This window comes from Muscardinus avellanarius, assembly GCF_963383645.1.
Source record: "Muscardinus avellanarius genome assembly, chromosome: 6".
Classification (NCBI taxonomy): domain Eukaryota; kingdom Metazoa; phylum Chordata; class Mammalia; order Rodentia; family Gliridae; genus Muscardinus; species Muscardinus avellanarius.
The window spans coordinates 2,096,482-2,111,456 of NC_137791.1; the positions used below are offsets into that span (position 1 = coordinate 2,096,482).

General features: G+C 44.9%; 1 protein-coding gene across 1 annotated transcript; it reads right to left on the minus strand.

Moving 5' to 3' along the window:
• Nucleotides 1-5,921: 5,921 nt before the first annotated feature.
• Nucleotides 5,922-14,103, minus strand: IL21 (interleukin 21; the record flags this gene model as incomplete). The annotated part of the gene is made up of 5 exons (XM_080697824.1): nt 13,951-14,103; nt 13,806-13,841; nt 8,317-8,472; nt 6,037-6,114; nt 5,922-5,960 (listed from the first exon to the last, which is right to left on the minus strand). Exons 1-5 carry the CDS (start codon nt 14,098-14,100, stop codon nt 5,922-5,924), a joined length of 459 nt encoding a protein of 152 aa, XP_080553950.1. The 5' UTR covers nt 14,101-14,103.
• Nucleotides 14,104-14,975: the final 872 nt, after the last annotated feature.

A 14,975-nucleotide genomic window follows, 5' to 3' on the forward strand; every position in this document is an offset into this window, starting at 1 on the left:
AAGCAATCCTGTCATAGAACCCCAGGACTCAGGCTCCCCTGGGCTGTGGGGACCAGCAAGAGGCTCGGGCTAGTGATCAAGGGATGACGTGCTTGGATTGGTTGCTTTGGTTGCTAATGGGACCACTGTATTCGCTTTGCTGCAAATAGGATTTGGTGGGGGCAGCAGCAAAGCAGGGAAACTATTTACGAAGGGGTTACAATCATAGGAGTGAGCAGTTGCTGTTCCTTTAACAGAGTGGAAGCTGGAGGGGGTGAAGCGTGATTGGAGTCTGTTAATATGATAAAACAGGGTTGATTGTTTTGGTGATGACTGACTGCCTTGGTGAAAATTGGGTTCAGTGTGGAAGAGAAACACCAAGAAGACCTTGATGACTGTCATGTGGTTGGTTTAGTTCAGTTTTGCCAACCTTTGTTCCCTTCTTATGTGATTTAGTATCTATTGGGCACTCCACTGGTAAGGTGTGGTTCCTCTGTCAAGAGGCTTACATCTGAGACAGGGAAATGCATATGTCAGCAAACTTGTGTGGACCACACTAAGTCTAATAAAGTATGCTAAAGTTCTGTAAGTGCAGTTACCATGGTCACAGAGCTGAAGTAAGATGGTCATGGAAACCCTTCTGCAGGAGCCCGAGACAAAGTTGAAAGCTGGCCGGGGCCTGAGGGCTTTGAGCATTCAGAGGGATGATTCTTCTCAACAGCATTCCAGGAGAGGCCGTGAGGAGCCCAGAGGTGCAGAGAGGAAGAGTGCAGCCCTTGGGGAGGGAGGAGCAGGCTCACACTGGCTGGGATGGCTGAGGAGAGTCTGGGGCCGAGTGGAATGGATGCTAACAGGTCTTAGGCTCTGTTTCTGCCTGGCTTGGTTCTAAGGTTTTAGGTAGACTGTTTTGTTTTTTGAGGTGGAGTTCTCACTGATGCACAGATTGGCCTCCAGCTTTTGGGCTCAAACAGTCCTCCTGCCTCAGCCTCCCAGGCAGCTAGGATTGCAGGCAGCCTGCAGCAACTGGCTCAGGGAAAGGTTTTAAATAAGGGCATGAAGCCGGGCGTGATGGCGCACGCTTGTCATCCCAGTACTGGGGAGGCTGAGACAGGAGGATCCAGGTTCATGGCCAGCCGCAGCTACTTAGGCCCTCTGCAACTTAGTGAGGCCTGCTTCAAAATAAAAAATAAAAATTAGGCTGGGGGTGCAGCTTGGAGATAGAATGCCCCAGCACTACAATAAGAAGTTAAATAAGGGCATGTCGTGGTCAGACTTGAGTTTTATAAAAGGCCACTCAAGTGGCCACGTGGAGGTCGACTGGACAGTAGAAGTGAGAAGCCTCAGACCCAATAGAAGGTCATGGCGGCCATTGCAGCAGCTGCTGAGAGCCCACTTGGTCTACGGCTGAGATACGAAAGGAAGGGTATCAAGGCCCGGGGCCAGCCAGCTGGGAGGACGCAGCGCCCAGAAGGCTGTGCGGACCCGTCGATGAAGACGAGGGAGCTCTTAAAAAGCTAAGTGGGGATAGGAAGCGGTCAGTGCTGGCGTGTGCCAGTGATGGGGCTGAGAGGTAAAGATGGGCGTCTGCAGGGAGACGCTGGCTATGTGGCCATGGTGTGGCTGGAGAGCTCCTGCCTCTGGCTCTGGGTTCAGGAATTCACAACAGGTAGGGGCTATTAAACTCCAGAAACACCCTGGAGTGTCAAGGGAGAAAGAAGGCTTAAAGTTCAGGGGCTGACAACAGACTCCTCTGGACTCTCGTCTCCCAAAGGAGCAAACGTGGGAAAGCCAGCCAAGCGCTGACCCCGGGCCGCATCCCGGAGTGTGACGCTCGGCCCACCAGGGAGCTCACGGTCAGAGCGGAGGGCAGGGGGCTTGGCCGCCTGAGGTCAGGCCAGTAGAGATGCAGCTGTCTCAGCCTGCACTGCGGTGGGTGGCGGGTGTGGGGGGCAGAAATCGGACCAGAGGGGAGGTGAGTGAGAGTCGCACAGAGTGTACTGTCCGGGAGGCCGACTGTGAGTGTCCGAGTCCCTGTTCTCCACACGAGGGAGGCCCTAGCCAGGCTGCTGGGGATGGAGGAGGTGCAGGGCTCCCTCCTCCAAGGCTGTGGAGGTCAGGGCGGGCGAGAGTTCAGAGTTTACTGAGACTCCAGTAAACCTAATAGGAGGTAGGAATTCTGCTCCTGGGTAAGGGCAGAGCCAGTGTTGGATTGTCAGGGGTAAGGCAGCTGCGTGGGGGAGCAGGCAGGCATGCAAGGGGACCAGCAGGGGCGATGGGGCGCACAGCTGAGCCGGCAGTTCAAAGGATGGATCCGTGGCCCAGGCTGAAGGAGGGAGGGATGGCTAAGGAGAGGAAGGGAGAGGGAGAGGCCTGGCCAGAGGGGCAGGACTACACAGTGGTGCCGCTGGAGAGGAAGACCAGCAGGTGGCAGCTCTGTGTAGGTAAAGACTTCAGAAAGAGCAGGGTTCTGGAAGACGGCATCGGGGCTTGGCTATGGGAGTGGACTACAGGATAGGGAGAGACGCAGGTGCTCAGAACTGAGAAGGTCGGCTCCTCCCCGAGAGAATCCTCCCTGAGCACGGATGTCACCCAGGGTGCCGGCAGAAGTTAGATCCAAGGGAAAGGACATACGGAAGCCTCAGCGACCAGGGCGCCCAGCCAGGAAATGACAAGAAGAGACCAGAAAAGCTGCACCCGGAGTGGCTGGCCTGGGAGTGTGCATTGCTCGTGCAAGGGTGGCGTGAACACCGGGGGGGTCCCTCCAGCTCCCCCAGCCTGCAGTACAGAACAGAGGCTGAGAGGACGCAGGGTCCTCAAGCCTCCGGCAGGGACAAAAGGTGATCTGGACCATAGACATGTAAAAAATGGGGCTCCCAGAGCTAAGAAGCATCTTTTATTTTCTAAAAAAAGACTACAGGTTTCCAGGGAATCACAAAAGACAGTTGGGCTGGCTGGATAAGTATTTAATAAGATCAGGTCTTAAATAAGAAGACATGAACATAAACATTTTAAACCAAATATATAATAAATAAACATTAAGTTAAAAAGTACATAGTTTATGTTAAAACTAAGTTCTCAGATACACATGTAAATACAACAGGACAATAATATAGAATAATAATGCTACAATTTTATGCAAGTGTCTAAAAAAGACACTTTCAGCTAAAATAATAAAAATCATGTTCAATTTTCCCTGAAGTCCCAGACCTACGGCAATTCTTCCTCCTTCCTTCCTTCCTTCCTTCCTTCCTTCCTTCCTTCCTTCCTTCTTCCTCTCTTCCTTGTGGAACATTTCCCTTGTTCTTCCAGGGAGTGCTGCTACAAAAGCTATTTAAATAATATTGAGCATCTAAACATTAGACTCAATACAGAGTTTTACTCTAAAGTGTGGTCAGATGTTCTTGTATAGGTACCCAGAACTTGGGAGACTTATAGACACGTAAAACCCTAAATAATGGCTTCCCAAAGTCATTGACACGGCCCCTATCCTGGGGGATGTTGGGCTGACCCAGGGAACAGTAGTCGCCTTGGGAACAATTCGGAGGCATTGGGTAAAACGAAGGGAGCCGAAGAAGTGTCCAAGGGGATGCTGAGCATTTTTTTTTTCCCCTGAAAAGGGGATGGTAAGCCAATAAGCTTGGAAATCTATGAGAGTCTAAAAAAATACAGAAGAGACTAGAGATTAAGGAAGTAGAAACCTGAGAAGTTTAAGCAAGTCACCCCAACATCAGCCAACATATTTCAGCCCTCCTGCGTCACCATCGCGGGTGGACAGTGGCGTCTTGGTTACCCACAGGCCCCTTTTGAGAACTGGCTCTCCTGGACTCAGAGGAGCAAAGACTCTTCAAGTCCCACTTCTTCATCTGTTTATCCTGAAAACATGGCTTTCCTGGGGCCTGGCGGGACCTTTCTCAATGTTTTTATGTGTTTTTAGGTTCTTAGCTCATGACCCATTCACTTATTTTTACTTTTAGAGAAGAGATGCTGGCCAAAAGGATTAGAATAGATGTTTTTAACAATAAACACGCCCCCAAATAAATACATTACTTTAAATATAAATCACAATGTCAAGAAGTCAGCAAGTATAAAGCCAGAAACAACAACAACAATGAAAACACAGACCTGGCCCTTCTCTGTGCTTTCTTTCTGAAGTCTTACATCCTCGTGTGGCTCTCGACTTTCATCCTAACTACGTGTACTGCCACCGTTTGAATACAGGATTGATATCCACGTTATCATCAAGAGGCACATATGTGCATGATTTCTTGGTAATAGCACATCTTACATTTTTAAGAGAGCGCCTTATTTCTGATAAATAAGATTTTATTAAATAATTGATTCTCAGTGTATCTCGTAGAACTGTAAATCAAGTCTGTATTTGCCTTGAAAACACTTCTAAGTACACTGTCTTCTCCTCAAAGCAAAAAGCATTTCCCAGCCCACATCCTTTGGCACACTAGAGCCAGTTTAACAAGGCGTTCTCGAATAGCTTATATCACGTTCGTGCAAAGTTAATTCTTGTAGAGTTTTTAGCTTTGTGTGTAAGCAGGCTCTGCTGGCATTGGTGTGAGGCGGCAGTGAGACAAGGTCACTTGCTTTCACGACCCACGCCTGAAAGATTGGAATGTTTATGCCAAAGTCTGTTTGCAATCGGGACAGGACTCCCGGGCTCTGGACTTGTCTCTCGATTTTGATTTTGACATAGGTGACTGAATTTGTCTCATCCAAAGTGTGCCAACACAAAGTGTCTCCAACGCTAAACATCTTGAAACATTGTCAGCACAGACGTTTTGTTTGGAAAAGAACAAAGGAAAGAAAATATGGAAGAAAGGAGAGACACCGGCGTTATTTGTGTACTCCTAAAGCAACTGCACGATTTGAGAGGAGAGCTACCAGACTTGAAACTGTTCGCTTCCCTGAAGGCCACCTGCTCTGTGCCCCTCAATAGCTTTTGTTTTTTGTGATACTGGAGCCTGAACCGAGAAGCATTCTACCTCGGAGCTACACCCCCAGCCCTATTTTTTACTCTTTATTTTAAAACAGGGTCTCACTGAGTTGCAGAGGGTCTTACTAAGTAGCTGAGGCTGTCCGCGAACCACGATCCTCCTGTCTCAGCCTCCCGACTGCTGGGATGACAAGCGTGCGCCACCACGCCCAGCTTCCTCTACAGCTTTTAATTGCCAGTTTCACTAGCTTAAATGTTAGCTGATGAAGGAACTTGATATTGAGGAAGGTAATAAGCTCATTTCTTAAGACCAGTTAAGAAAATCAGACTAAGTCTATTCCATAAATAGATTCCCATCTATAGTATTTAAATATTTTGATAAACCTAATACAGAAGTAAGACTTTTAATATCCATTTGGTAAAACTATCCTTCTGGTGCATAAATAGTTACATATTTATATGTTACACATTCTGAAATAAAAAGTAAACTCTAAAGATGTGGGTATTTAAATTCTCTGTTTTCATTTTCTTAAAAGAAAAGGCTTCAACTGCTCGTGTTGGTCCTGTGCCTCTATATTTTTAGCTTGAATGAAGATGTGACCTTTTAAGCTATGACCAAAATAGACCTCATTCTTGTGGTAATCAAGATCAAGGTTAACATCAGATTAGTAAATTCCCGAGCTGTATTTTTTTTGGTGAACAACTTTAGCCTTCTCCTTCAACCAGAACATGTCATAGTTGGGACAGAAGAAATCAGACTCTAGTTGAGGAGGAAGTTTCTCCAGATTAACGAGTCACAGGATATGTGGATTGAACTGAAGTGCTGCATAGTAACAGGGGGTTGGAGGAAGTCATCCTAACTTTGCACTCTTATCTGAGGTCTTTTCCCATCACTAATATTTTAGACCTCTGCACCTGGAATACCAGGAGTGAGTTCCACCGCTGTGGAAGAGTATGGAGGGTAGTGTCCAGCTTCACGTGAGGTCTTGGGGGGTCTTCACAGCCTGCGTGCTTGGGAAAGGTGCTGATGTATCATCTGTGGGAAAGGCATACCATGAGTAATCTACACAGAGAGACTCAGTCAAATACCAAACACAAGGTAAGGCAGTTACCTTTTGGAGAAGCGATTTCAGTCTTTCTAGGAATTCCTTGGGTGGTTTTTTCTCGTAAGAATCACACGAAGGGCAGGTCTGGAAATCAATAGAAAAGTGGCATTCTAATTTAAGATTTTTTTTCCTACTTAATGATCATTGAAATTGTATTTTCCCATTAACGACATGAATCTTGAAAAACATTTGAAAAAGCACATAAAATTCCTCTGAAAGTAATACTGGAAACAGCCACTTGTAAGCGCGTCCCTGCGGATACCCACTGCGTGTGACATAATGTCCACCCAGTTTTGTGGTTTTTTTCCCTTCTCCCTGGCATTTACTGTTACATTGATTGGTAATTCACTTTTTTTTTTTTTTTACTTAACATATCACAAGCATTTTCTGGATGTTAAATATTCTTAAAGATTTTTTGTATAACGGTTGCTTTGTATTTCAACACAAAATGAAATGATTACTATTTTCAGACACATAGGTTACTTTTAACTTTCCACTTGTTTCTAATACTGCAAAGAACACCTTTGTCGATAGCTTTTCATATTCATCTTTATTTGATAAATTTCCAGAAGTAGAATAACTAAAGAGAGAAAGACTTGTTAAAGGCTTTGATGTTCATTGTAAAACAGCTGTATACCTTTTCATTTACATATCATTATTGGGTATTGCTAAAATTTCTAATTAGAAAGAAATTGTTTCCTTATTTTAACATGTATCTGATTACTAGAGAAGCTGAGCAGCCTTTCTCGTGTGTATTGCTCATCTTTCTTTTTCTCCTTTCTCTTCAAACTTCCCCTCCTTCCTTTCTTCATATTGCATATTTGTGTATAATAGTTCTATATAATATTTCTATATATTTAGAAATATCTTATATAATTTACATATGAATTTTTATATAATATTTTATATGGTTATCTGTTTATTTATATAATATATATATTTTTGGTACTGGGAATTGGGTAATCTACTGCCAAGATACATCCTCACCTAATTTTTTAAATTTTTTATCTTGAAACATGGTCTTGCTAAGTTGCACAGGGCCTCACAAAGTAGCTGAGACTGCTATGAACCTGCAATCCTCCTGTCTCAGCTTTCCAAGTCCTGGGATTACAAGCATGCACCACCACACCTGGCTTCATGAGCCTTTAATACTGGATTTCAAAACCATGTCCAGCTCCCTGCTTTCTTTTTTTTTCTTCTTCTTCTTCTTCTTTTTTGCGATACCAGGGATGGAACCCAGGGGCATTCTATTTCTGAGCTACATCCCCAAGCCCGTTTTTTATTCTTTATTTTGAAACAGGGTTTCACTGAGTTGTACAAGGCCTAAGTAGTAGCTGAGGCTGGCCATGAACCGCGATCCTCCTGTCTCAGCCTCCCAAATGCTGGGATTACAAGCCTGTGCCACCACGCCCAGCTCCCTGCTTCCTGAGGAATGCTTTAGAGGGATAATTTTCACATGGTAACCTGGTCAAGCAATCGAAGGAAATAAGAACTATTTTGATAGTGTCATTAAGATTTCACTTTGGTCACATGTGGGGTTCCTTGGAGGAGGGAGGAGAGATAAAAAGTTTAGCATAATTTAGTTAATCTGGTTTCCACTAGTTTCGACTAATGCTGGGATTACTCATGTTCTTGATTTCAGTGCTGCTTATGAGTTGGCACAAAAAAAGATGTGCAAGAAGGACTCAAAGTCCAAAACACTCGGGGCATTGAAATTTCCCAGCCAAGTCGGGGGCGTATCTATTTAAACTAATCCTGGCAGCACTTGGGAGGCTGTGACAGCAGGTTCGAGGACAACTTAGCGAGCCTCTCAGCAACAGTAAGACCTTGTTTCAAAATAAAAAGTAAAATAGGGCTGTGGATGTAGCTTAGAGGTAGAATACCCCTGGGTTCAATTCCCTGTCCAAAAGAAAAAATCAATACTGATTTTGCTATTGTCCAGGGCAGGAATATTCTTTAAGATAGCAAAATTTGAGACTTATTTTTGTCTCTTGTAGGCAGTCTCTTTTCTTGACGGAAAACTAGGCCCTAGCATCTATTATAATAATACGAGTTGTATGTGACTACATATGTAATGAGAGGAAAACATCTTCTAAGTCACAATTGGATTCGAATTGGCTTTCTAGGCACTTTGAAAGGTTTAAATGAAGTGACCCCACTTCTCAAAGCATACCGTGTGCGACAAGGTGTGACTATTCAGGTTCCAGAGGGTGTGCGTGTGTGTGTGTTCTAGTATACACATTGCATGACAGTTAATAAATGCAGAGAGGTGGATGGCAGTCTTACTGGACTGTGCTCCTGTCCTCTCACGGCGTTTGCAGAAGGCAGCTTCCTCTTCAGCTTGTTGGTCAGCATTGTGATTCTCTTTTGGTTACCTCCTGTTCTTGCTGACTTAAGTTGGGCCTTCTGAAAACATGTGAAAGCCAGTTGCTCACAGTGTTCCTGAAAGAGAAAGAAGTTGTAGGCATGTGATTGAAAGTTAAAAAAGTTAAAAAGTGCCGGGCGTGGTGGTGCACACTTGTAATCCCAGCACTTGGGAGGCTGAGACAGGAGGATTGCGGTTGCGGACAGCCTCAGCTACTTAGGACCTTTGCAACTTAGTGAGACCCTGTTTCAAAATAGAAAAATTAAAAATAAAAATAGGGCTAGCAGGGCAGCTCAGAGGTAGAAGTTTCATTCCCAGTATCACACACACAAAAAAAGTTAAAAAGTTAAGAAAGTTAAAAATGATCTTCCCAATCTTCTGGTCCTACCTCTATTAAAGTGTCTTAGACCACATTTTTTCCCATAAACAAGTGAGCTATGATATCACCTTCACATAAGCTTCGGCAAGGAGAGATGGGGGTGCCTACATGTAAACTTTCTCTTGTCTTAGGAAAAAGGGGCATCTTCCCGCCTCCGAGAGAGGAGAAGAGTATCACTTTTTGACAGTCTTTGTTCCCTAGTACTTCCTAATACCATGCTGAAGGCATAATATTAGGGCGTACTGTTTTGAGGGCTGGGTGGTGGGCAAATGGTTAGGGGAGAGTTAGGATGGGGTAAGAACACGTTGGCTCAATCCTGAGGGTCTAAAAGCTGCACTGTGCCTGAGGGAAGATGCTGCCGTCGGGTACGAATCTTTCATTCACTTGTGGCTTCTACAGTGTGCATGGGAGCGTCTCCCAGTGGCGAGCTTTAGGCAGCTTTTCATCCCGTACGGAATAAGAATGAATGGAGCTTGTACAACCTGTCATCCTGTTGCTAATAAACACTCCACATCTATCCGCAGAGTCAACAGAAAAGGTAAATGAGCGAAAGCCCTTTATTTGAGGAAAGGACGTGGGCACCTACCTCTGCTGGCCTATGCCAAGATTCAGTGCACACGCTATCCATGCCTTTTCTAAAACCCTACTCACATTCTCAGGTAAGTGAGGGTAGGATTCTGCTCTGCATAAACCAAGCAGCCCAGGAACAGAGTTCGAGACTTACCCAACCAAAGGGAAGAAGGAGCGTTCCTTAGGAAGTCAGAACAGGGTGGGGATGCACGGCGCTTGCGTGCACGCGTGAGGCCCTGGCTCCCGTCCCCACTACTGGGGGAATAAAAAAGTAAGAACGGTGTCTCGGAGGATTCCCACTGAAGTGAGAAGCCAAAGCTCCTATCTTGGCTTGGCCAAACGACTAGTGAATATGCCAAGATCCCGGCAAGCAAAGTGGAACGGACATGGAATTTATTGGAAGAGAAAAATTTATAGCGATTTGTTGAAGGCCCCGTTGTGCTGACCTAAGAGCTTGTGTCTGGGTTACTTGTATCCAAGTTACTTCTCCTTTCTGCAGGCATGCCACCTCTCTGTGGTAGCTGCTCTCCTTCTGCTAACCCATGCGGAAGCCTCTGCCCAGCCGCCTCCGTGCCCCACGCTGCAGGCGCAGTCCTGCGCATGGACAGTGGGCTCCAGGTGGCATCTGTCCTGCTTTGCATTTTCCAGTCCATAGGCGTACCAACGTGGCTGTTGATTAATAACACGTACGGTGGCCCATCAGGTTTGCTTTGCATATGCAGCCACAAGCTGAGGACCTGCTTATCTGGTTTCCTTCTGTCAGGGCTGCTTGCCTTTCATAAGGCAAGGGGGTGTCCTCTCCATATTTGCCAAAATGCTTATTTAATAGAAACTATTTATAAATGTTAATTATAGCACTTTTTTTTCCTTGAAAACCACATGCTCGTGTTTGTTGAATTTTTTTTCTTTTCTCTTCTTTTTGACCACAACCGGCTTAACTTACTGGAAAAAAATAATATTCAAAAAGAGGTAAATTTTCCAGCTGAAACTGAAAATACTAACTGCTTCATCCGCGATGATCTGAGAAACCAGCATTTCTCACAGAGACCCATTTTGCTGAGTTAACATTTTCACTGGTGCGTTGAAAGAAAAATTAGGTTCCAAAGAAGTAGAGGGGCCCTGCCAAAGATGCTTCCCTGAGTCGATATTGCCAGGAACGGTCAAACCAGTGATCGAAACCTTTAAGCCTGAGAAGGCCTCTCCGCAGGCCCCTCGACGGGAAGATGGCCGCACGCGGATGCTGGCGCCCAGCCGCCCTTCCTCACCGGCGTTCACAGACAGTGGTACAGTGCTGTTGCTTTTGTTTAATCTTGTAAGCCCCAGCACTGTCTCTGGCAATGGATGTCCAGGACAGGTAACTTCTGGACCTGACTATGGATGCACCTCAAAGTCGGCATCCAGGAGGAAAAGAATCAGAAGGCCTGTCCCTGCACCTGCCGAGGATGTGGGGAGACCGGCGGCCTCAGCGCTGCCTGCCACTTGGGAGGCATCGTGCAGGCGCCGTCTGGAGCATGGCTCCCCTCTGCTCCCCTGTGCTGTGCCCTGGGGACAGCAGAGTCTGAGGGCAAGGTTTGGTTTCCCTCCGCCCTGAACACAGGAGACCAGGAGCCTCTGGTCCTGCGTTAGTTTTGCAGACTGGAGGCAGCAAGAAGAAGGAGAAAAAGCGAGAGTGGGAAACCTCTTCTCTCTTTAGCCTGAGAGCGAGTCACATACTGCTACTGGGAAAAAATAGCACTTGGCTTTGTTGTTTTGTGATTATTTGAAAATACTTGCCTTCGAAGACCCCATTTTTTTATTTTTATTTTTTTTGCTACTGGGAATTGAACCCAGATACACTCTACCTCCGAGCTACACCCTCAGGCTGATTTTATTTCTTATTGGGAAACAGAGTCTCACTAGGTTACTGAGAGCCTCACTATATTACTGAGGCTGTCCTCCAACCTGCGATCCTCCTGCCTCAGCCTCCCAAGTACTAGGATTACAAGCATGCACCACCACACTGAGCTTGGAGAGCCCATTTTTAATCTACTTAGATTTTTTTTATTTTGCAAAAAAAGTCATGGCTAGAAAGTCTTTATGACTGGGTAACATTGCCCGTATCCCACACACAAACACAGTTTAGCATTATGGGTATATTGGACTGGATAATTCTTTTTTGTTTGTTTTGTTATGCTGGGGATCGAACCCAGAAGCGTTCTACCTCTGAGCCACACCTCCAGACCTTCTATAATTTTTTTTGACAGAGTCTCACTAAGTTTCTGAAGTCACCCTTAAACTTGCAGTCCTCCTATCTCGGCCTCCCAAATACCGGGATTACAAGCATGCACCATCATGCTCAGCCTGGGTAATTCTCTGATAGCAGAGCTGTCCTATGCATTCTAGAACATTTAAGTCGCTTTCCCTACCTCTCTACCTACCAGGTGCCAGTAACTAGCCTCAACTCCAACCTCAATTGTGCCAACCAAAAATTTATCCCTGGATGTCAGATGTTCTTGGGGAAGAAACTCACTATTTGAGAACCACTGGTTTTATGGTAAGAAGAAGAAAGAGACAGAGAGAGATGGAAACTGGAAAAGCCAAATAGAGATCCGAAGTAATCACTTTATACATGTAACAGTTAAATAATCTTATTTCATTAAACTTTTTGATCTTTTCAAATCTACGTGTATTTTACAGACACGATGTGTGTGTGTGTGTGTGTGTGTGTGTGTGTGTGTGTGTGTGTTAGTGGGGATCGAACCCAGGGGCATTCTACCTCTGAGCTACACCCTCGGTCCTATTTTTTGAAATTCTTTATTTTGAAACAGGGTCTCACTGAGTTGCAGAGGGCCTCACTAAGTAGCTGAGGCTGGCTGCGAACCCGTGATCCTCCTGTGTCAGCCTCCCAAGTGCTGGGATTACAAGGTGAGCCACCGCGCCCGGCTTACAGACCCTGTTTTAGTGCTAGGCCTGAAGCAGTTGGTACATTGCTCCTGTGGCCTGGACTCTTCCTTCCTTCCTGAGTCTGCCTGCCAGTGTGACTTCCAGACCTTATTGAACCAATACTCATTTGTATCATAGAACACATCTCTTGATGAGATTGTCAGATAGATATTGTATGCTGAGACAAAATCCTCTTGTTATGGTATCATAGAAAAGTCTATTTGAGTAGAAGAGGAATTCCTGGGAGGAGGGAGGGGAGCAGGAGAATGGGATAGACACAATGCAGGACGTATGTGGGCATAAAAATATCACCATAATAATCTGTACCATTAATATGTGTTCATAGCAGTGATGAAATAATTAAAAAGTAAAAGTGGCTATAGAAAATTAATCTTAAAAATCTTTCACTATCAAAACATGTAAAGGAAGTGCCCACTGGATCGACTCAAGTTAGGAAATGGGATGTTTTCTTATTTATGCGGTGCAGATTGTGATGGCGGATAGGAAACCCTGGGACGGACTCTGCCCACAGCAGCTAAGCAGGGCTTGAGGTCCCAGAAGACGCATGCTCACTTGGAAAAGTCTTGCCAGCAAGTTGAGTGCACGACTTTCCTTTTAGATGTTTATTAGTAAAAGGATCTAGTAAATACGAGAGTAGTTAGGTGTAGACACAGAGAGTGAGTTTTAGAGAAAAGCAGGAGTTGTGACTCATCCACTTTCTAAACTTTGACACAGTCATTTACGGTAATTGTTTTCTTGGCCATGGAGCTTCATGGGTCTTCCCTTCATGGTGTCCTAATTACTGGCAGCACTGTCATAGTGTCCTGACTTATGCAACTCAAGGTCTGTGACCACGAAAACATTTCCCCAATTGCATTTATCCTCTCAGCGTATCAAGCCAAAAGGCCAGGTTGAAGCAGTTAGTGGGGAAAAGATCAGCCGACACTACGGTGAACTCCCTGCCCGGTCTCCTCTCCCCGGGACTCAGACTTCAATGGCTGAAGACATGGAAGAGAGCGCACCGAAGGCCACAGGTAAACGGGAACTGTGCTTCATGCCGTGGCTCCTCATGCCAGCCCTGTCATCAAAATCTGTCTTTCCATCTGTCTTCTTTTGATTTGTTATTAAAAGGTGAATCCCACTTCTTAGAGTATGTATCTGTATTTGCTAAATACGATTACAAAGAAGACTGGAGGGGTTTCATGCCCACGGGCTCTTAAAGTGTAAGTAGCTGTTAGAAACTGATCCTAGTATACACTTCTTCCTTAGTTTTGCTATTCTGTCTTAGCAGTAGTTAAAAGTACTCTTAGGGAACCTTAAAGACAAGCATCCATTCTATAAAGAATGTAATGTAGCATTTTGTTGGCTTGTTGACAAGTCTATGAATATTTCATCAAAAGAGAAATAAATATTTTTACTAATCATTAAGCTCCCAAATTCATTGCATTTAAGTGTATTCCTAAGTCATCCTGATGCCTTTGTATTAGCTTTAAAACCTACGTTAAATATATTTTTAGAAATAAACTCAACAGGTCTTACCTTCACATCGTGTGGAGCTGGCAGAATCTCAGGGTCCTAGAGCAAAAGGAAAACCAGTTCTGAGTCATTTTTATAAGCCCAAAGCCTCCATTTATGTTAGTTGAAAAATAACACTTATATTTTGTTGTGACGAGCACAGTCTTACCAAGTCATTCACATACTCTCTCAGCTGATCAACAGTATCTATCAGGTGAAGCATTCTAATCTTGAGGCGACGATCTGGCCCTTGGGTGCTTGATTTGTGAGCCACTGTCCCCAGGGTGATGGCCATCAGACAGACGAAGATCCTCTTCATGTTTCCAGGATGGGGTCCCGTACACGCCAAGAGCGGGGAAAGGCCTTGGTCCGTTGGCGCCTCAGTTTGACTGTGACCAGGTTGTCAGTAGAGCCCCTATTTATTTACCCTTCAAGGAGAGGTAAAGCCCTCCCGTCACAGCCTGGAAATCTTTGTAGAATGGATGAATGTGAGTAACGCCTTTTTCTTTTCCACTGGCTAGGTGCGTGTGCATGTGCTGCTGCGTGGGGGCAGGGATGGATGGAGTGAACGCAATGTGCCCATCTGCATCTAGACAGGAAAGAGAGAGAGGGGTGAATTCCAGTGCTCAGCATGCACCGAGAAGTGTGTGTGTATGGCAGATAGTAGGCACCCAAGACTTCAAAGAAGTGAACACAAGCACTTTGATCTCTTTTCTCTGCATCCCGGGCATCTCACCTGTTGTCTCTGACAGTCATAAGGCCACTCCAGTAGTGAGTAAAATAGCAACATGTGTCTTCTTGCAGGACTTTTTCTTATAGTAATGACTCTGTCGTCTTTTGACTGAAATTATTCTAAATTCCATCATTACAGTAGGAGGAAAGGTTACCTTTTAGGAAATTTTAAATAAAGGGGGGTATTTTTCTAGCTAGAAAGAATATTTTAGGTTCTTCTTGGGTTTCAAGGGATTAAAATAGAATTCACTTCCAGCTCTTCACTGAAGCACCTTTAGATGCCATTACTACTTGCTTTCACCATTTTTTCTCAACAATATGATTTATGAACATAAGTGATTCTATTGGGCTCTATAGAAAACCCATCCTCGGAGTCAAGCTATCAATCTACCTTCATCAAAAGAAGCACACACAGATTTTCTAATGTCCATCTTTTTCACAAAATCCATTCATTAAATGAAT